At 27.0% G+C, this 22,977-nt stretch overlaps 2 protein-coding genes across 5 annotated transcripts in view; one reads left to right on the forward strand and one right to left on the reverse strand.

Moving 5' to 3' along the window:
- The window catches only part of LOC126904000 (WD and tetratricopeptide repeats protein 1-like), an 8,980-nt gene extending 1,996 nt beyond the window's left edge, over window positions 1-6,984 (reverse strand). The window contains exons 1-11 of one of the 3 annotated variants that reach the window (XM_050682620.1): window positions 6,860-6,984; window positions 6,673-6,749; window positions 6,407-6,605; window positions 6,221-6,351; window positions 6,025-6,136; window positions 5,506-5,693; window positions 4,898-5,433; window positions 4,738-4,835; window positions 3,827-4,205; window positions 3,150-3,321; window positions 2,902-3,094 (exon numbers count right to left, since the gene is read on the reverse strand). In XM_050682620.1, coding sequence (XP_050538577.1) covers window positions 2,902-3,094; window positions 3,150-3,321; window positions 3,827-4,205; window positions 4,738-4,835; window positions 4,898-5,433; window positions 5,506-5,693; window positions 6,025-6,136; window positions 6,221-6,351; window positions 6,407-6,469 — 1,872 coding nt within the window. In that variant the 5' untranslated portion in view covers window positions 6,470-6,605; window positions 6,673-6,749; window positions 6,860-6,984. Of the gene's footprint in view, window positions 1-2,901; window positions 3,095-3,149; window positions 3,322-3,826; window positions 4,206-4,737; window positions 4,836-4,897; window positions 5,434-5,505; window positions 5,694-6,024; window positions 6,137-6,220; window positions 6,352-6,406; window positions 6,606-6,652; window positions 6,750-6,859 lie in introns of all 3 variants that reach the window. The other 2 variants (XM_050682629.1, XM_050682636.1) reach the window with 2 other exon arrangements.
- Window positions 6,985-14,937: 7,953 nt separating this feature from the next.
- Window positions 14,938-16,973, forward strand: LOC126904161 (mitotic spindle assembly checkpoint protein MAD2B). Of its 2 annotated transcripts, none has more exons than XM_050682926.1 (5): window positions 14,938-15,203; window positions 15,575-15,693; window positions 16,283-16,398; window positions 16,457-16,625; window positions 16,731-16,973. In XM_050682926.1, exons 1-5 carry the CDS (start codon window positions 15,182-15,184, stop codon window positions 16,893-16,895), a joined length of 591 nt encoding a protein of 196 aa, XP_050538883.1. In that variant the 5' UTR covers window positions 14,938-15,181; the 3' UTR covers window positions 16,896-16,973. The 2 variants fall into 2 exon arrangements, with proteins under 2 accessions (XP_050538883.1, XP_050538878.1); XM_050682921.1 differs by having other exon boundaries at window positions 14,939-15,203; window positions 16,214-16,398.
- Window positions 16,974-22,977: the final 6,004 nt, after the last annotated feature.

The raw sequence follows: 22,977 nt of genomic DNA on the forward strand, positions 1-22,977 counted from the left end.
AAAAAAACCCAGCACACGGGGGTCGCGGCACAGTTGTGACGTGGTATAGTTGGATCAAGTATAATGATATCTGACAGTGATTAAAATCACTATCAAAAATAAACGCTTCGATGCAAATCTTTAGATAGTGTTTAATTTTAAAAAAATTGGTGTTTTATTCCAAAAGCTACTTGATCTGCTGGTTCCTTATTAATATCTCGATTAAGATAAAGTATGTCGAATGAAAAAGGGTTTATTAAAAAATATTATTTCTCATAAAAAAATTGTGTGGATCCATAAACTTTTCAATAAGTTATAGCATTATAAAGTTAAATATAATATAAATAATAAAATCGAGAATTTTCACACGAAAATAGCATTCGGTAGCCATTTTCGCCGTGAAGACAAGTCCAGAGGTCAAATTTTTTTTTTTCAAATTAAAGTATATTACATTAGCTTTAATTTAAGATATATATAAAAGTGTCAGACCTTCCGGAACATTTTCAAAAGTTATGTTGAAAAAGTAAATTTTTTGTGAAAAAGTTGTCATTTTAAATCCCCCCCTGTGGGCAGGTTAAGTGTCAGATTTACAAAAAAAATATACCAAATGATAAGTAAAGACATCAAACATCTATATAAAAAAGAATTATATTGATATGTTCATTTTTGAAAAAGTTAGAGGATTATTAAGTTAAAAATATAAAAAAAAATTATTTTACAAAAATCGTAATTTTTTATTAACTTTGATGTCAACTTTCACCACGAAGACAAGTCCAGAGGTCAAATTTTTTTTTTTCAAATTAAAGGATATTACATAAGCTTTAATTTAAGATATATATAAAAGTGTCAGACCTTCCGGAACATTTTCAAAAGTTAAGTTGAAAAAGTTAATTTTTTGTGAAAAAGTTGTCATTTTAAATCCCCCCCTGTGGGCAGATTAAGTGTCAGATTTACAAAAAAAATATACCAAATGATAAGTAAAGACATCAAGCATCTATATAAAAAAAAATTATATTGATATGTTCATTTTTGAAAAAGTTAGAGCATTATTAAGTTAAAAATATAAAAAAAAATTATTTTACAAAAATCGTAATTTTTTATTAACTTTGATGTCAACTTTCACCACGAAGACAAGTCCAGAGGTCAAATTTTTTTTTTTCAAATTAAAGTATATTACATTAGCTTTAATTTAAGATATATATAAAAGTGTCAGACCTTCCGGAACATTTTCAAAAGTTAAGTTGAAAAAGTTAATTTTTTGTGAAAAAGTTGTCATTTTAAATCCCCCCCTGTGGGCAGCAAAAAGGTCAAATATACAAAAAAAATATACCACATGATAAGTAAAGACATCAAGCATCTATAAAAAAAAAAATTATATTGATATGTTCATTTTTGAAAAAGTTACGGCAGTTTTTAGTAAAAAAAATTGAAAAAATTTCGAAAATTAGCGATTTTTAAATTTGTAATTTTTTTGGAGGTTTCCCCCATTTACGGGGAACGAGGGAAATTTTTTCAATTTTGAAGGGTAATGTCTTCGACTAGATACGATTTGTGATCTTTTGACGTATCGTTGAAAGAAATCCGTTCGGTGAGAGCTGAGAAAAAGTGGTAACACACAAAAAAAAAAAAACACATCATAGTAAAACCAATACCTTCTCAGCTTCGCATCGAAGCTAAAAGTTAATGGGTCAATAACAACTTTATAATTAGTATTTTTTGAGTTACAAACATTTTAATACATGGAATGGATTTATAGCATAGGTGAGTGAAGCTTGTATTTAGGGTCAATGCTAGATTTTGTGAGAATAGTAAACTTATAAGCAATCAGAAGAGATTGAACACCTTCTCTTACATATTTTATAGGAGTGCAAGGGAACATAGACTTATTTTTGTATATCAATGACAACTAGACATGTGTATCTATGAAGCAATAATGGACTACCATAAAAAAGTGTCAAACAGATATCAAGTTAGGTTTATACTATATTTAGTAGATAAAGAAAATATTGTTTTGAAAATTCTGATGTTTTTTAAAAATATTAAACAAATGTATATACAATGCGATAAAAAAAACTTTATTTGTCTTCTACGAATTTTCTTTGTTTTTCTGTCAAAAAATTGAAAAACTATGTGTGTAATAAATACAATTTATAGATGTATACAAGTGTAGTAATATGAGGTCATTGCTTGAACTGATGAATAATTATATTGCATACTCCACTTGCATTACCCACTATGTATTAAAATGCTTCTTACTCAATAAATATTTATTCTTAAGTTGTTATTGATCCATTGCAATTTTTTGTAAGAAAAATTCTAGAAGTTAGCTATTTTGAAAAAATTTCAAATAAAAAAAAATACAATGAAAAGTTATAAGTAGAGCCTGGATTACATATATTTAAAAAATTGTTAAGTTATTCTGAATACCAGTACAAATTTTTATTAATTGACTTAAAAATTAGTAATGTGTTGATATTATGGTTATGGTTTTAGGGAGGATTAGAGATGTTTATGCACTCCTAAGACAAAAAATATTTTTGCGCTATAATAATATTATCCTATGACAAATGTTGTATAAACTTAGGACTCTTCAAAGTGACTTAAACAAAATTTATAAATGCTTATAATTTCAGACTAGTCATAAAAACTCTCATTAAGATCTGTTCTATTCGGTAGTCATTTTAATTTGAATTTTATTTCTATTTCTTTTTATTATTATCATCATTAATAATAATTACTTTATTTGAAAAGCTTGAGAGTTCCATGCAAACATGGATAAATCCTCAAGCTTTTCAAATAATATGACAATCCATGAAAGTTTCAACACATTCATAATAATTACTTATTAATAAATAGGTATAGTAAGTAGCTTAAGACTCGCTTTCAATATTTTTAATAATAGAAATATAATTAAGATCTTACATCAGGCAATGGAGTCCATAATTTCACAACATTATCAATTCCACTTGTTGCTAACATAAATTCTGATGGATGTGCTTGTAAACAGTTAACAATTGAACTATCACCTTTTAAAACAAGTATATTGTTTTCTGTATTTTTATCCCAAACAAAAAATAAACCATCATCTGAACCAGCTACTATGTATTGACCTTGACTATAAAAAACTTTGTTTAATTATTTATGCTACATTAATATAAATAAAAAATTACCTCCCAAAGAAATTGGCTTCTTTAATATCAGTAGAAGTATTACAATGTCCATAATATCTATGATGATAATCTTTTGCATGCTTACGCCAGTGTTCCTCTAGCTTACTTTTCTGATTTTGTTCAAAATCATTTGGTAGTTCATTTTCTTCATTATTAAATGTTTCATTAGTATCTAAAATGAATATATACTTAAAGAAGTTTTCCAAAAAGAGGAATAATATAGAAGAATCTGATTGTATTTTAAATAATAATTCGTTATTTATTAAAATGAAATTTTATTTTATTTTAATTGAAATAAATTGAAGTTAGTTTTATTTGTAACAGAATAAAAAAAATTATAATTATAAATGTAGGGGTTAGAGAAAAAGTTGTGCAAGTCAATTTTGGTTAAAATGAGTTTGGCTTATAAATATTTCAAATTTAACACTAGCATTAACAACAACACTAAAATTATGCTATAATCTAATATTATTGAATTTTCAAAATTTACATTTATATTAATTCTTATAAAAATAATATTTCAAACGATTCTACTGAAAAATAATAAAAATTGACTTAAACTCAACCTAACCCATACAAAATATAATTAGTAACTGATGTATAATATAGTTTTTTGCTATCATCTAATGTCATATGTTGATTAATATAATAGTATACATTTTTTTAATTTATCTTACCACTTGAAGATAGCTGAGGTACATTTTTACATTTTTCATCAGCAGATATTATATCTGCACTAAGTGACTTGTAAGCTGGGCTACTTTTATATGAAGGGAATTTTAATTTAAACTGTTCTAAGTAAATTTTTGATTCTTTTAACTTCCCTAATTCAAATAAACATACTGTCATACGAAAAAATGCTTTCATATGATTGGGATCTAGTTTTAATGCTGTCACACAATCTCGTAAAGCCGCATAAAGATCACCTTCCCACTTTCTTTTTATATATGCAGCAGCTCTATTTGAATATAATACACTACATTCAAACATATCAATAGCTTGGTTGTACAGTCGTATTGCAGTTGTGTATTCTTTTTGATCAAACAAGTAATTAGCCTGTAAAAGCAAACATTTGTTGATTATTAATTTGTTCATATTATTAAATATAAAATAATTTTAAATTTAATAACTAATTTACATTAATATAAACTTTTGACAATTTTTCTAAGTATAATAAGTCATTTCTATAAAAATTTTAGGAGCTAATAAAAAATTTTTATATTTCAATGATATTTAATGAAAATCAACATTTTTGAAGTGCAATAAAAACCTCAATTTTATTATAATTATTAGTTATATTTCGGTGCACAACGGAATACACCCTCACACATAATTATTATAATAGATATTGATATTTCTTTATGTTTACTATCTCAGCTTTTAAAAAGAATGATTGATACAAATATTGCCAGTTAAAATAACTTGTAATAATTTTATTGTAAATAAAAAGTTAGATTTTGTGGATCAATATAGATATAAGTCCAATAAAATAATCATATAAATGACTTAAGCAATCTTTTAAGAATGTTTTATTATTGCAAGCTATTATTACAATTTAATTTAACTAGGGAGCAATAGATTGTTTTACCTCTAATTTTAGTTTTTCTACTTTTATTGGTAATATTGTTTGTAAAACTGGAGTTGGTTCATTAGGAATATCTATTGATGACCCTTCACCATTTTCACCTGTAAATTATACTCAAGTGTAAATATTTAATTTTCAAAAAATTATTTAACAATTAACTTACGTGTTTTATTTACAACTTTAGGGATGACACAAAAAGTACTTTCTACTTGATCTATTAAATTGAAAAGATAAATATGTTCTCCTCCTAAATTCACAAGAAGTTCACGACCATTAGGACTAAAATTTAAGTATGTGGTTCCAATATTTTGATATTTATGATGTGCTTCCACATCAGTTAAATAAATATGACCAGGAATAAAATATTGAACACTATTTTCTGAAATATTATTAGTCCTTGCAAATATATTATCCTCTACAGTATCAACAATACGAAAAATAGCTAAGGGGAGATCAACTGATTGATTTATAGGAGGACCTGTAGGTGCCATCTTTACAGAAGTCAATGAACGAATCATTCTACGGTCATACAAACGAACATATGGATCATTTGCCCCTACTGCAAGTTGTTCAGTTCTCATCTGATTAATAGCTAAACATTTTGCTTCAGCCATAGTTCCTAAATGAGTACGTAAAAATACCAAAACATTTTTGGTTTGTTCAGAACTACACTGGTGACTTATTCTCATATCATGTTGCCTATTTAAAATTAGATAAGGTTGATATAACTAAAAAAGAATGGATAAAATATTATCTTTTAACTAAACAAACCTTATGGTGCCATCTTCTGACGCACTCCAATAAACATTAGGGGTATCATTTGCAACAGTTATTCTTTTAACACGACTTCGAGCACAAGTACAAGCACTCAATTGTTTTCCAGTTGTTACATTGTAAGTATGAGAGCACCAATCACCCGCTCCTGTTGCCACAATATCATCATGACAGTTAGGTAAAAACTAAACATTTCAATAATGTAATTTTATTATTCTAATTAATTGAACAAATAAAAATATTAACCATAAAGTTGAAAGTTTTTAAGACAGGAACATATTTAAAGTAATTTCTTTTGCAACTTATAGTAAAACTAGTCAAATTGTATATAGTCATATACTTTGACGTATAAATAAGTTTTATGTTTTAATTTTGTCGCGTAAAATCTATATTTGCATTAGATTTTTATGTATTTGTGTCAAAAATATTTTTAGAGAAAATTAGTAACAACTCGAGTCTTTTTAACAATTAATAATAAGCAAATTTATAAAATTAATTTTATATTTAACAACAAACCTTAACGGTGAATATATTACCACGGTGTAAAGTTTTGATAGATAATCTTTTTCTTTGAAGAAAAGGATCCCATAATATAACTTGAAAGTCATCTGATGCTGATGCTAAAATACTAAATAATAAACCAAAATTTTAATGAACTTTTTAAAGCTATAAATAAAAATAAATTAACCAATAACCAAATTAATTAAAGTACCTTCCACATTCATTCCATTCTAAACAATTGACACATCCTCGATGTCCTTCAAGTTCAGTAAGAAGTCCAAGTTTAGTAATACATTTACTAGATATTTGACTTTTGAGTGCATACTTAGTACGAATATGATCCTGTAGTATGATATAAGATTAAAAATTGTATTTTGTTATAAATTGTTATCATTACATTAATTTCTCTCTCTCTTAATAACTGCATTATGTTTTTACGTTTCATTTTTAGTGACATCATTTATTTTGTTCCTCTAGCAGTTTAAAAAGTTGTGCTAATATAATTATGGAATTAGAAATATATTACTATCTGAAGGTTCATAAGAACTCTAAAAATCATGATACTTGATTACATCTTGTGTTATTTATTTTAATTACTATAAATAGAATAAAAATTATTGAATCAATATATTATTTAATGTACCTACAGACATTTTTTATTACTTGAATAGATTACTTTAAACTCATTTTAAAAAGCCTGAAGTACTTTAGTTTCAATAACACGTACTTCCACTAAAAACCTAAAATGTAAAATTATATTTTAAAAAGTCGAGTGATAATACTATAAACATTATATCAAACAATAGACTTAATAAATTGCATTTATTTTATAAGTAGACCTATAGTTTACCTTATTATATATCTATAATACTACAGGTGTTGTACTTTAAAATATAGATAATATAATAAGAATATCATATAATAATAACTATTTTATTACAAAATGTTACTATTATGAAATGTATCACGTATTGGTTTATCACATAAATATATATATATATATATATATATATCTTGATGATAAAAAATTAGTAATCGAGATAATAACACATTCAATAGGTATTTCGCGAGTATTAAATACAAATAAAATGACTGTTAAGTCATTAACTGTTTCTTAACAAACCCTTTTATTAAGATAGTTCATCTTACAACAAATTATGTAATTTTTATGCTATTGGTCATAATTTTTGAGTAGTATTAAGGAAATAAAATTTATAGCAAAATTGACCCAGTTATTAAGATATCAAAATTGAAAGAGTGTGAAACTACCTATTACAGATACACCACTTCTTATCACTAACATATGTCGGTTACCGCTCAGTTACCAATTAATTATATAGTATAACGCTTTTTCCTACCGCTAGATGTAGCCACATAATACTATGAAACATATACTTAAGCAATTCTGTGGTCGTACGTACAACAAAGAACTGACACTTGGTGGGAGCGCAAATTCGCTTAGTATCATATCTATATATTATTCTATACTATCTAAATAATCAAATTGCCTGAACTCTTCTCAGATCATCTTTAAAAATCCAAATTACTATCCACGTATAGTTAAAAGTATTGATAGCGATAGTGCACGGGTACGGATTGGTTCGTCGAGTTCAGTCATGCGGCACGTCCAGAGCCGCTAGCGTATATCATCGACGGTATCACTTTAACAACGGGAAGAATACTCAACATATCATTTGCGCCAAGTCGTCGTCGGTCGTGTGGCACTTGCTGGACTTTGCACCGTGGCGTATGGCACGCGGTATTGGTCAGTCAAACAAAAATTCTAATAATAGAACGACGACTGATAAAGGTGGCGGGTCGTGTCACTAAAAAAATTTGCTTATTAAATTTATACAGAGTAATTGACTAACTATGCCTCACGAATTATCTCTGAAAATATAAGAGTTATAAACAATTTTTTTTTTTTAATCATTATGGATCTTTGATGAGCTGTTTCACGAGAAAATTTAAATTTTTACCACCATCCCTTTTGCTTAAAAATAGTGTTAACTTCATATTTTCAAATGGCAACACTATTTTTTTTTTATACCATTAGATTTAGTTTAATAAAAAAAAATGTTTTGTAAAAAAAATATTTTATTTTATTAAATATTAAGCGCTCCACGGCTCTCTAAAGTTTAGGGTTTATTAAGAAAAAATCATTACAGACGAGAACGTTATGGATCGTAAATCGATAAGCGCTACCACTTCTTATCGGCACACTAAATAATAACGATACTATATTTACCCGACTACTGTTTTATTTGTTAAATTCCCTAAACTTTAAATAGTAATATCTCGCTTAGAATTTATTAAAATTGATTTTTTTTTTTTTTTGAGAAAATTTTTTTTTATTTATTATTAACAAGATTAATAAAAAAAAAACTGGGTTGCTATTTGAAAAACTAAAGTTGATATTGATTTAAGGGTTGAGGGATGAAGATTGAATCTTCATTTTTCTTGTCAAGTAGCTCAACAAAGATTTATAACAAATAAAATAATTACATATACGATATTACTAATATTTTTAAAGAAAATTCGTGAGGCATAGTTAGTCAATCACTCTGTATATATATAATATTGATGATACACACACATGTACGGGTACGAAAAACAATGAAATTTAATGTACGGTTCTCACGTCAGTACACTAAAGTATGTCATGTCGGTGTACGAGATTCATTTTTTCACTTTATGAGTTGGAAAAAAATTAAAAATTTTTATAATTTTTATCTCATTTATATTTAATTACTTCAATGAATATCAAGGACCCCATCACTATAGTTTCTCCTTATGAGAAGATATTTCTAAAAAGTCGAAATTCAGCACAGAAGACGAAATAACATTTGCATTTTTAAATTAATTAATTTTAAAATAGGTTTTTTGCTGGCTCTTGTGCTACATTTATAGTAACAATTGCATATTAGCTTCGATGCGAAGCTGGAAGGTATTGGTTTTACTATGATATGTTTTTTTTTTTTTTGTGTCTGTTACCACTTTTTCTTAGCTCTCACCAAACCGATTTTTTTCATTGATACGACAAAAGATCACAAATCGTATCTAGTCAAAGATGTTACCCTCAAAAATTGAAAAAATTTCCAAAATCTCCAAAAAATTTACAAATTTAAAAATCGATAATTTTCGAAATTTTTTCAATTTTTTTTACTTAAAACTGCCATAACATTTGTAAAAATAACCAAATCAATATATATATATTTTTATAAATGCATAATGTTCTTACCTATTATTTGGTATATTTTTTTATAAATCTGACCCTTTACCTGACCACAGGGAGGATTTAAAATGACAATTTTTTCAACTTAAATTTTGAAAATGTTTCGGAAAGTCTGACACTTTTATGTATATATTAAATTAAAGTTAATGTAATATACTTTATCATGTATATTACATCTTATTATATAATAGAACAAGGAAAAAAATGCTTTTCTGGGAAAATTACTTAGCGTGCTCGGATTTTCAAAATTTTTTTTTTCAACGAAAGTACTCAGTTACCAGACTACGGGAAAATTATTGGCGAAGGTCGGAAAATTTTTGCCGCTCTCCCGCGAGCGTTTTAAAATTTCAACCGTTTTTGAGAAAAACGCTCGCTGACGCCAGCGTTTTACGACTTAATGTTTAAAATTTTCACCAGACCCGCCCAATGACATTCCTGAGATATCATAAAAAAATCAATTCAATTCGTTCAATTTTCACCGTTTTAAGAGCTTTTTTTTTTTCATGCGGTCGAGACGCCAGGGCGCGCCGCCCGAAATTCTTGCGACACTTTATGATATGAAAACGATTTTTTTTACGATTCGCAATCATACCACGGCGTTCTGTACGTGCGGAGGAAGCGCCAAAAATCGGAAAATTCCAGATCCGACAAAAACTCTGGCCGCTAAGAGCGTTTGAAATTCATCAAATTTTAACGGAAAATGACGATTTTACGACTTAAGGTTTGAAATTTTCACCGTTTTAAGAGCTTTTTTTTTTTTTTCTAAGTCCACGCACATGGTTTTAATGTGCGCATTGATTCATTTCTGCTCATACGTTTATTATGAACCGTAATTATATGGTGTAATATGTATTATTATTAGGACACTATTTTGCATTTGTACTATATTTTATCAAGGAATAGTATATGTTATGTATAAATTTCAAGTTATAATTATATAAGTTTTTACTTTCATTATCAGAACAGTACATTATTAATAATCTTTTTTTTCTCATATATGATTTATCTATCATCTATGATAACTGCTGTTCAACGTTAAATCGCAATTACCAATATTTTTATCAAAATTAAATTTTTTACAATGTGCCATGTATAATAACCTGCTAAATTTTTTTTTAATTATTCTATAATATAAACACAATTATTATAATTAGATTATTAATAATTTTTGTGTATAATAGGGATGTATTTAAGAGAGATATGGGCCCTCCTTGAACCAGTGCTATCAATATTTTTTAGGCAACTTCTAATATATAAGGACCTAATGTCCTTTTTTTCATCATTACTTTAATTTTAGCAAAAAAGTTTCTATATCATGTTTAACAAAGTCAAAAATATTAAATACTCTCCTAAAATAATTTTTGAATAAGCCTAAAGGGAATACTTCATTAACGTACGTCAACCTTATACCCAATACATTTTACTATATTCTCTTTTTGAATTTTCCTGATTTTAATAATAATATTTTTATATATACAGTGGACGCCGCTTATTGGACTCACGGTTAATTGACTCAAAACGCCTAGTCCCTATTTACACATATACTAACACACAGCAAAAAATTCGTATATTCGACTCACACACCGGTTAATAGGGTCATTTGAAAATTAGATAAATAAAAATAATGTGTACATACATTGAACAAACGTGCTATAAATACGTTATAAGTAGGTCCTAGTAAAATTGCTTTTATCGTGGAGATAAAATAAATTACCTTTTCACGATAAACGAAGCAGTCTTTAATGTCAATTAGTACGACAGGTAGTGTATGAATAGACGTCGTCGTGTACAGTGTGTTGTTTGTGTTTACGTTCTCTGTAAAAATTTTCATTTTTCGTGTTACAATGAACAAACGACGTGATTTGAGTGTAGAAGAAAAATTAGATGTTCTTAAAAAATATGACGAGCTTCCGCAAATGAGCCAGCGACAAGCAGCATGTAAGTTAAACGTGTCTCAAAGTTTACTAGGTAGGATGCTAAAAAGTCGACAGAAAATCGAAAATGCATCATTAGCAAATGTGAATTCAAACCGGAAAAGAAAAAGAGTCGGTAAAGAAGAAGAAGTTGAAGACGCTTTGAAACAATGGTTCACAAAAGTCAGAGAAAAAGATGCCCGAGTTACAGGACCACTGTTGCGTCAAAAAGCTGAGGAACTCGCGAAAAAAATGGACAAAAATAATTTTGTAGCAACAGAAGGTTGGTTTTACCGATGGAAGAAACGTGAAAACATTTCGTTTGTTAAGCCACATGGAGAACAGGGAGAAACTGCTTGTGATTGGTAAAAGTAAAAATCCCCGGTGTTAAAAATCTACCGGTCGACTATTCTGCAAATAATAATGCATGGATGACAAAAGAAATTTTCACCGAATGGTTGACCAAGTGGGACAATGAACTTAGTTTCATTAGTGTTTTATTGACATTTATGACTACTGTCATTATTATTTATTTTGTTATTTAACTTTGTATAATATTACAAATATACATATTATATAGTCTTCGTAGGATTTTAATTTTCGTCTCGTCGTTACCTCTTATATAATATGAATATATATATATATATATATATAAATATTAGTGGACGCCGTTTATTAAACTCATTCGGTTAATGGACTCAAATGATCAGGTCCCAAAGTGAGTCCAATAAGCGGCGTCCACTGTACTTTATTGCACTGATTCTGATGTAATATTTTTTCAGAAAAACACTTATCGTGCTCTGCGTAGCCGGGTACCCCTACCGGAATCAGTGGCCTACTTATGATGACGGCCCGAAGGTGCGTAAGGCTCGAAGGGCTCCGGGTCTGGGTCGGAGCCCCAGCTAGGCGGAGCCTAGTAATAAATAATATTACATATTATGTTTATTATAATTTAATTGATAATTTAAATTTAATTATATTAATAGTGGGTAACTTCAAATACCATTTTGCATTGAATTGTCCAAAATAGAAATGCCACCGGGGAAACATCTTAGAATCGTCAGTCGAATTTCCCTTGGTGATATATATTTGTCTGGAACGTTTCTCAGAAGCGTATCTTGTCGTTAAAGTAGTACTAGTGTAAGTGATTAAGATAAAGATTATTCGTCACCTGCATATTTGGCGGGAACGTTTTTTTTTATTGTGAATTTAAAATAAGGCTTTCTATATATTAAATTATAGTTAAAGGGGATTGGTTTTTAAACAATATTATCGATTCTATTGCCGAAAAATATCGATTGACAGCTCAAAAATGCTAATAGCTGATAAATTGAAATCATTAGATAATGATTTATGTTCGTCAAACACTAGTTTATCTAGTTTATTTCACAAACACTAGTAAATCTCTTTTCAATTGTAATTTCAAATTATTAAAAAAGAGGTACATGATAAAATTGAAAATAGTGATCAACATGATCTAAATAAGTCTTATTATGATGAGATTTATTTGAAAAATGTATTCATTGTAAATTACTTCCATTATGAATGTTTAAGCTGATAACGGTGCTAATGTAACAGTGAGTCAAAGTAATGCAACAGTAGAGTCACATTTCAAAACGGTTAAAGAAAAGAAACACTAAATCAAAATGCGGGCGTTTGGCTGATTTGAATAGAGCACTTGTATTGAACTTAGTCAAATAACAAAAATATTTAATATAATATTTCTCCTGAAATTATAGATTGTCAAAAAATTTATCTCAATTATAAATGAGCGTTTTAAAGAAATTGTAAGTGATAATAAAAATTCAAATTCAGACAATACATTTCACAAAATAGATGAGAGGAAATGTTCATTGATAGATTATAAAATAGAAACTGAAAATAGACTTATCAATTCTATTTCAACTCCAGGTAATCACAAAACCCCATATCATAGTGTTGTAAGAAATGATCTATGTATATAGTAACAAATTATCAAAAAATTTGGAATATTACAGAATGGTAGTTGACATTGAAGGTAAAGTTGAAGCACTGAAAAAAAGCAGAAACAAAAAATTCAACTTTAGAGTTGGAACTTATCATATAATCCCTAAAACAGTGTATACTTAACAAATATTAGAAATAGATGATTTCATATGTCTAGATAATGACTCTTATTTCTCTTACTTTGTAATTGACATATGTTTGGCCATTAACGCTAAGAATAAACAACCAATGTCAAAGGTATTATACTACAATGAAGTGTTAGAAATTTTAAGTAGAACAGATTTAAATGAAACCTTGAATGAAAAATTAAACTTTGCAGAAAATTGTACATTCCTTATGCCGTGGCATACAGTTATATCTGTATGTTACCATTGGATTATTGCAGTAATTGACTTGAAGAAAAAGGTAGGTTATATTATAGATCCGATGTTCCCCACAAAATTATCGATATCATTTGATGCTATTCAAAAAATTGTTATATGCAATGAAAAAACATTGTACCTAAAATGGTAATGGCTTTCCTGACCTAAATTTTATTCAATATCCATATAAAAACGTACCAACACAAGTAGATGGTTATAACTGTGTTGTTTTTATTATATATTATGCTATTACTATACTCAATAAGTCTAAATTTAAAAAAAATTTTGACCCTGATATTCACAGGAATGATTTAAAACACTTCTTGTTAGAAAATTCAGGTGATATGACAAACATTTGTCTATATTGTCAAAGACATGAAGATAGACACAAAGGCAAGTGTATCGAATGGGTGTCGTATACTACATATCGCTGGATCGTTATTGACTGTATAAGTGAAACATATAGGCTAAACGATTACAGGTAAAATGACTTTTATTGTATTTTATGTGACGAGACAAAAGATAGAACAAAAATTATTCAGTGGTAAGTAATAAAATTAATAACAGTATTTTACACAGTTTAAAAAAAACATAAAAGAACTACTCAACGATGATAAAATGATAATTCCTGTGCATTGTTATACATAATTATTTATATTTTTGTAATGTAAAATTGATCAATGCTTTTAAGGACCTCAATCGTCTCATGATATAATTTAGATAGTATATGATATAAAATTAAGCGATTGTTATGATAATCTACCTTTAATTACAAGTATAGGTATGAGTATATAGATGGAATGGTCTATGCATTTAGAACAGTATTTTTAAATTAAAAGTATATAATTAAAATATCATTGATTATTTCTAGGTGGTCGAGAAATCCTTTGTATTTACACTCATTGTAACCACACCTATTATAAATTACTAACAAATCTTATGATAGACAGTCCGCAGTTTGATAATTCAAAATAATAAATGGTTATTAAATATTTAGAAAATTAAGTGTTCAAATTAGTTAGTAGCATTGAGTGTTAAATATAATTAAAAGGTGAGTTATAACGAATAATATCTAAAGTAAATCAGCTTTAATTTGGTATATAATTATTGCCTGGACTCGTCTCGGAACTTTGTCAAAAGTACAAAAAACCGAGCGCAGGTCGGAGAATATATATAGTTTTATTACCGCAGATATTGCCCAGGAATTTCTCTCATACGGGTTACTTGAACACTCGAGTACCATTTTTGACTTATGCCATACAATAGTAAATTTTATAAACTTTTACTTTGAATATAATTTTTAATTGAATACCCTACATAACTTTGTCAAAAGTACTCTATATTAAAACATATTTTTTTAACCAAGTGGCGCCCTCTAGTGGTTTATATCCTTTTTGTAACTGATTAGGAATTGCTAACTTCACAGTTTTGAAATTGTAGCTTCACGTTGAGTCATTTTTTGCTAAATCTCAATAAATATGTATTTTAATCGTTATTTAAGAAAAACTAGCTCAAAATTACATTAAAAATATTTTCTACCAAACACTTAAAGTTATGAATTATAATATAATATTAACTTGATTATTAAACATGAAAACATATTGTATAATATTTCTATAGAAATGTAATACATTTATTTGAACTGGAATGTACATTACATTACATACATTACAATTATGAGTAAAGAAAAGTTTTCAGGTACACAACTGCACAATTTAATTTAAAAAATGTTGGCCTAAACTTTAAGCTATCAATTTACTAGAAACATTTAAATAACTTTTGATAATATTAGTTCAACATAGAATTTTAGGTCTCTATGTGTTACAAATTTTCTAAAATCTTGCATCCTTATTTTATCTATAGTATCTTCTTATAAATCAATATCTCCTAATATTTGATTGATAGTTAATTTTGTGATTTTAAGTATTGTATCAAACAAAAAAAAAAACAAATTTTATAGCAAATATTTTATTTTATTTTTTACTTTTATTTAATTTTTCCACATAATGTTTTTAGGCACATTTATAAAAAGAAAAATTAAATATAAAACTTCATATTTTCAATTTTAGATAGTGTATCTGTGTTCATTGAACTTCTTGAAGTATCAATACATTGTATACTTTATGCAAGAAAAATATACCCTGAAGGTATATTTGAATTAAAAAAAAAGTATAATGTTCCTGTACACGTAAGTTATAATATCACATGTTAAAAATCATAGTATAATTCCTAACTATCATAAGCTATCTTGGATAGGTACAGCCCATTACTGTGCTTATTTATATGTCGGCCACAATACATGTCCACTCTATGTATTAATATGCTTGTAACTTAATAAGTACTTGTCTAAAATTTTTTACTGATCCATCAAAAGTTTATTGCAAAAAAAATCCTAAAAAGTGGCTATGAACAATATAAAGTTTTTCTCTAATAATTTTATCAAAAATTTCAACTATGTTAATTATTAAAAAAAAATAATAGAAGTGTAAATAGGTACAAATATGCTATTGAGACAATGTGATATTCAATTTCCACCAAACTAATTATAAAAATTATAATATTTGAGGTGGCTAAACCTAATATACAACTAAATAATGTATATACTAAATGTGTTAAATATTTAGGTTGCACTTTATGAAATAGTTTTTCTTCAGTTAGCCCTAAAAAATTGATTAAAATTTTTAAACATTGCAAATTTGATTTTTTAGATATCTATTTATCCAGAGTTAAATAATTATATTAATAGTACATTAAATGCTGTGAAAAATTTATTAAAGGTAAAAAAATTACGTCAAGTTGATATATGCTTTTATAATAGATTTGGAAAAGCCATTGAACGATTTGTGATCAATATTCATAAAATAGAACTTGAACTAGATTTTTCAGATATACAGTGAGTAAATCAAAATTTTTTAAGTACTTGAATTAAAATAAGTTATTTTATTTTATAGAAATCTTAGAGATCCATATTTAGTTAAATTAGAACAAATGTTGAGGGCACTATGCTTAAAATTAACTGTCTGTGATTCCATGTTAAATCCATTGCCTAGTGAATGTACATTTTTAATTCACGTTCATACAACTGAAACAGCTTCAATTGAAGTTCAAAAACATACAGAAGTACTGAAATGTTTGCCATTTTATTTTTTTTATTTAATTGTTAATTTGTTTAGTGCCTATTGATTTATTTTCTAATAACTAATAATAATTTTATTATATTTCTAGGGTTTCCCTTTAATACCTAGTGAAGATAAATTAACACAGTTAAATTCACCATCAATTATTCCAATGCGTTCAATAGAATGTGAATATTTAAAGTTGGAAATTTATGTAGAAGAAGGCATTAAAGATGAGGACCCAGATTTGTTTACACCTAGTCCATTACTTTAATATAATTTTTTATAAATAAAAATCATTATGATGTATTTAATATTTGTATATATAGAATATACTTGGTATATACTACAATTAGGTCCAAAACTCAAAACTATTTTTAATGATGGTGATAATGTTGAATACATATCTTGCTGATTTAGCTCATCAGATTCTCATGATAACAAAAACAATGAGCAAAACACTCATAAAAGTTGCTATCACATTCAATCTATAAATGAAAAAATGTATAAACTTTAATAATTTTGTCAGTTTATTAGGTTACATCAAATAGTAACGTAATAATTGGTGGATAATATGGATAAAAAACAAAATTAAAATCACCCAAAAAATTATTTACATAGTTCTTTTTTTTGTTTGGGGTGAAAACTTTTCTTATGTTTATCCCCTCCAGAATAAAACCATAAATACACCACTGATACCAAAGTGTTTTTTAAAGACTACTGAAAAGTTTTCCTGAAATTGTTATCAACCTATTAAAGTTTTTTGTAAAAAAAAGGGTATCTTCTAGAGTTTTTTTGGTCCTTTGTTAACATTTGTGAGAACATTTTGTCTCACAGCCAAGCCTTTAATCATCTCTAACCAACATTTGATCCATCCAGTTAAGATCTTCCTCCCAAACTTTCTACATCTTTTTTTACTTTTTATTGATCGTATTAGATATTTATATAACTGATTGTTCATTTTACCTGACAGGGCTTGTAAACTCAGTAACTTCATTAGCCTATAGTAACATTTATTCTCAAATGAATTCTTGCCGCTATCTCATTTGTTATATCATTATGTTCAGTTAGAATAATACCAAGGTATTTAAACACTTCCCAAGCGTAAATATTTGTACAAGGTTAGTATTAACTAGCTAATTGAAAGCTGGTTAGCCCATACTAGTTGTTATTTTGTTTATGTACTGAAACAGTACTGGCAGCTGTTGTAAGGACAATGCTGATTTAATACCGGTAGAGTACTTGCACTACTAAACCTCCAGTTCTGGTTTACCCTGGCTCTTCGAACTTGTGCCAAACATTGGTAGAATTCTGGCACAATACTACGAATTTTCACTACAAAAAAATAGCAATGATGGAAATTAATTAATTAAAAAGTTAATTTTTTTTTTAACTTTTCAACTAGATAATTATTTTTCAAATAAACTTTTTAACTTAATTAATTTAATTTTCTGTTGAAATTACTTGTATTTTTTCAGATAATTAGTTATAATAATAGTTTAAACTAAATTTAAAATTTTATAAAAATGTATGTCTTTATACGATGGGTACATGGTTAAATTTAAAAAAAGTCGCATTTTCCCTATCCCAAATATTTTATTATATAATAGAACAAGGAAAAATACTTTTTCTGAGAAAATTACTTGACGTGCTCGGATTTTCAAAATTTCTATTTTCAAACAAAAGTACTCGGTTACCAGATTCCAGGAAAATTATTGGCAAAAATCGGAATATTTTTGCCGCTCCGTTTTACGAGCTTTTTTTTTTTTAAGTCCACGCGCATGATTTTAATATGGGCATTTACTCATTTCTGCGCATATGTTTATTCTGAACCTTAATTTGTAAAGTATAGATTATATGACGATTTAATTTTCTTTTCAATTCATAATTAATATATAATGTTACTAATATCGTATGTTATTGTTATGAACTGATTGTATTAGTTACCATTTTTTTTTTTTAATATGTTTTTTATTTTTATATATTATATTTAGTTTATTAAGCATACTTTTATTTAGATACTTCCTGTCAATTTCTTTTAAATATGTTCATAATACAAATTTATTGATATATTTAATCATGTTTATTGTTATATATATCTTTTGTATATATAACTTTTACTTTATAGTGAGCTTACTGTATAGTTGTACTCAGTGCTCGAATTGGCCAAAAATAAGTAGGGGAGCTCAACTTAACAATTTGAAAACTGCGTCCCTAGCATTTTGAAGACTCATTACTTTATTTAGTATTTATTAATAAATCATATTTCATTATCATACTAATATTTAAAAAAAAAAAAAAGAGGTGGTATTGTCCATCGTCCTCCCGTCCCAATAAAAAAAAGTAGTTAGGGTGCGCAAAAAAATTTAAAATAAAGTAGAGGAGCTACGTCCCCATGCGCACCCCCCCAATTCGAGCACTGGTAATATATCGTGGAGGAGTAATAATGCNTCCACCCCAATTCGAGCACTGGTTGTACTATTTTCACTTTGAACTTTTTTTTATGTCCACACAGTTTAATTTAGGACACTACTTACATTTAGACATAGCACTATATTTTATCAAGGAATGTTACACATAAATTTCAAGATGGTATAATTATATAAGTATGTACATTCATTATCAGAACAGTACAGTATTAATAATCTTATTTTTCTCATATGTAATGAATGAATCTATGAGTTTATTGTCAAAATTGGGATACATCTATGATAGATGTATCCATATGGGATACATAACTCCATATGGACACCATTGTCCAACGTCAAATCACAGTTACCATTTTTTACATAGACCCACGTTTAATAACCTGCCGATTTTTTTTTCTAATTATTTAATTTTTTTTTGTAATGTTTGTGATTTTTAACTGATTTATTTTGAATAACTAGTTTTAAAGATAAAACAGTGCAATTATCACCAAAATGTACAAAACGAATAAAAAAATTTTTTGTTATCTTTAATATTATTTTCCTATTCAATTTTAATAGTAAAAATCGATTCTAAGCTTTTTTCTTGTATCACCGACCAATAAAAAATGTTTTAAGCGATATTAACCGAAAAATTAATTTTAAATAAAATAAACTTTTTTACTAGTTCAGTTAAAAAAAGTTTTAACTTTGCTAGTTAAATTTATAATTTGGTAACTTTTAACTGATAATTTATCAACATAGTTCATACTTAACTTGAGTTAATTATTTCCATTAACTTGTCCATCTTTGAAAAATGGCACTATAAAACCATTATTAGCAGCTATTATAATGAACATTAACTTTAAAATATCATCTAAAGTAATCGAAAATTTGTCTTCACTTATTCCACATCGACGTCAAAAGATGTGCAAATATTATATAATAACAGAAAATTTCCAGACATGACCTAAAAGACTTATCAATAGCTATTAGTTATTTATTTATTTAAATTAATTTAGTTTTGTTTTTCATTTTAATAATAAATTAAATAAACTAATATATATATATATAAATATTATAAAACAAATATAATTAATTTTTATAAACTGACAAAGCGATATATCCTGTCTTCTCAAAACCATATAATCCATTTTTTGTTCATTCACCTGTTGTCCTACTTTTAATACCGCTTTATATAATTTACTTAATAATAAGTTCAATCTAATTTTGAGATAATACTAATAGCACTATATCATCTGCTATATAGGTCCATATAGCTAATGGATCTATCGCCATGTCCTACAGCCCAGTACCTTGTGGTTATATATAGAATCGCAAGAAGAATGGAATGAAGGAGAGATAAATATATTTTTCTAATCATTGTGTCCAGAATCAAGTTAAACAAAATAGGTGATAATAAATCGCCTAGTCATAATAATGAATTTACTGTAAACGGTTCAACTTTTGCATTTTCTACTTGTATTCTTGTCAAAATTTCTATGACACTAATTGATATTAGATTAATCAGTTTATTTGGGATGTGAAATTTCTTCACAATATTCAGTAGGCTCTTCATATGAATTTTATCATGCGTTTTTTAAAGTTCACAAATAGTGTATAATGTTTCGCGCTGATTTTAAATCTACAATTAGATTTTTTCTATCCACTCTACTTTTTGATTACTAAATGGTAAAAACCGAGTATTACAATGATTTATTTTTATATTAATTAAAAAAAAAAAGTGATTTTAACGAAGTGTTGAGCTTTTCTCATAAATTTACTTTAAAATTTAATTTATACAAGGTCCTGAACACAATTTAAATAATATGACTTTTATAAAACATTAAACTTAATGATATCACTTTTAAACTTGCAAATTGAGCTAAAATGATTAGTCTTTAAAAGTTTAAACATTTTTAACTTTGATAAAAATCAAATTTAAAGAACCAAAAAAATAGGATTAACATAACAATTTGAACAGAAATTTTGCATATTATTTTTAACATATTAAAAATCAAAATCAATATTAATTTGAAAACATTTTTTTTTAAATTAATTTTGCTATAAGTAAATACTTATTTTTCTACTTATTAATAATTTTAAAATAAGAGGTAATAGAAAAAAATTATATTCTGAAAAAATTTATGTAAAGCTCTTTAATTTTTATACAAGTTTTCCATAAAAGTAAATATACTTAAAATTAAGTATTATATTATTAAAAAAATTGTGAAGTTTTTACTTTGACTGCCAATTTTTCATAGTAGATATTCGCTGAAAAATTCTTTTTATCTTGTATAGAATATTTTAAACGCTTTAATTTGATGTAAATTTGAAAAATGCTGTCTTTCCGGAACATATTCAAAAATTGTGTTGAAAAAAAATAATTAGACATATCAGAGTGGTTGTTTCAAACCCTTGTTGTACTTAGGTTTTTTATTAGATTATTATAAAAGCATATCCAGTGAAAGAATATTTTATCTAGGATACTCTATTAAAACTCATTAGGATAAAATTTTTTAAAAGGAAGTTAAAAAAAACGCATAGTAATACAAGATCAATGACTTTTTAGCTTTGCATCAAAACTAAAAAATTAAAGAAAAAGATGTTAAGAAATTTACTCAATTAAGCGTATTATAAAAATTGATTATACTTGGAAAAATCCATATTCAAATTAAGGTGAAACCCAAAATCATTTTTTTATAAATAATTTATAAAGTGACACGTTATCAAAAAATTTGGAATACTAAAGACTGGTAGTAAACTAGAAGTCAAAAAATTCTTAGTAATTAGATATTTTAAGTAATTTTTTAATTGATAAGGTGGACATATTTTCAATATTTAATCATAATATCTTAAAGTAAATACGAGTTGGGATCATTTGACGTATTGTTGAAAAAAATTGTTAAAGAACTTTGACCAGTGACGGTCAAATAATTTTCAGTTCTGTGTACGCTCGTCGCCATTGACTCATTCACTTAGATTACTAGTCAACATATCTTAAGATCCAGTCAGGATAATAATTATACATAATATTTATATTGGAATAAACTTGTTATGGTTAATAGAGTTTATAATTTGTTGGTCAATAAACCGCCAATAGCCCTTCTGGTGGGATATAAATGATATAGGACCAGTGTAGCTTTGTTTAAGAAAACATAGCAAACTGTTAGGACCCTAGCGGGAAAACACATGTAGTCTGATGGAGGCGGCGTGTTCTGTACTTTACAGAATACACCTGCCCCTAATTGTACCGAGCACTCTTAACCGATATAGAACGAATAATTTATTTTGATCACTTAAATTTAGTACCAATTGCTGTTTGGCTAATATAATTGTTTTATTTTTGGAACAGCATATTAGGATCCTAGCGGGAAGTTCGTTGCAGTTTAATTCAAAAGAACATAATTAATATCAAAAATTAATTTTACAAATTTTGAAGATTAAATTTGAAGTCTTGGTGGTTATCTATGTGAGTAAATTCAATGAAGTATTATTTTATAATAAATTAAAGGTTTGAAATAGGCTTATTTACTGTATTTACCTTTAACGTCCTCTCTGGAAAGCTATGCTTGTGTGTGTTAGAGAGGACGAGAAAATCTACATTATTCACTACAACCAAATCGAACTCGGTACCTACACATCGAGGCATGACGTTTTCCCGACTGAATTTAGTAGGCCATCAATATAAATATGTAACTCACATATATGGCTAATATAAATATACATAGTTTAGTTTTATGGGAGCATAGCTACCACAATGTTTTTTATCTTAAAGAAAATATAATTTTTATCAGGTTTTTCATCCTCTCCCTTGGCAAAATCATTTGACCGTCACTGGATTGTATCGTAAAGTTAAAAACTGCATCCCATAAAGAATTAAAAGATAGTTTTAGTCTAAAGAAACTCATCCGACGGTTGTAATTCAACAATTAGATATAATGATTTAAC

This window comes from Daktulosphaira vitifoliae, unplaced genomic scaffold (genome assembly GCF_025091365.1).
Source record: "Daktulosphaira vitifoliae isolate Bord-2020 unplaced genomic scaffold, ASM2509136v1 Scaffold_1, whole genome shotgun sequence".
Taxonomy (NCBI): Eukaryota; Metazoa; Arthropoda; class Insecta; order Hemiptera; family Phylloxeridae; genus Daktulosphaira; species Daktulosphaira vitifoliae.

Bases quoted from the DNA above. Each gene is read 5' to 3' on its own strand.
- LOC126904161 (XM_050682921.1), top strand. From the start codon at position 15,182: ATGAGTAAAGAAAAGTTTTCAG. The intron at 15,694-16,213 runs GTAAGTTATAAT...TTGATTTTTTAG, and splicing joins AGTATAATGTTCCTGTACAC to ATATCTATTTATCCAGAGTT. The intron at 16,399-16,456 runs GTGAGTAAATCA...TTTATTTTATAG, and splicing joins CTAGATTTTTCAGATATACA to AAATCTTAGAGATCCATATT.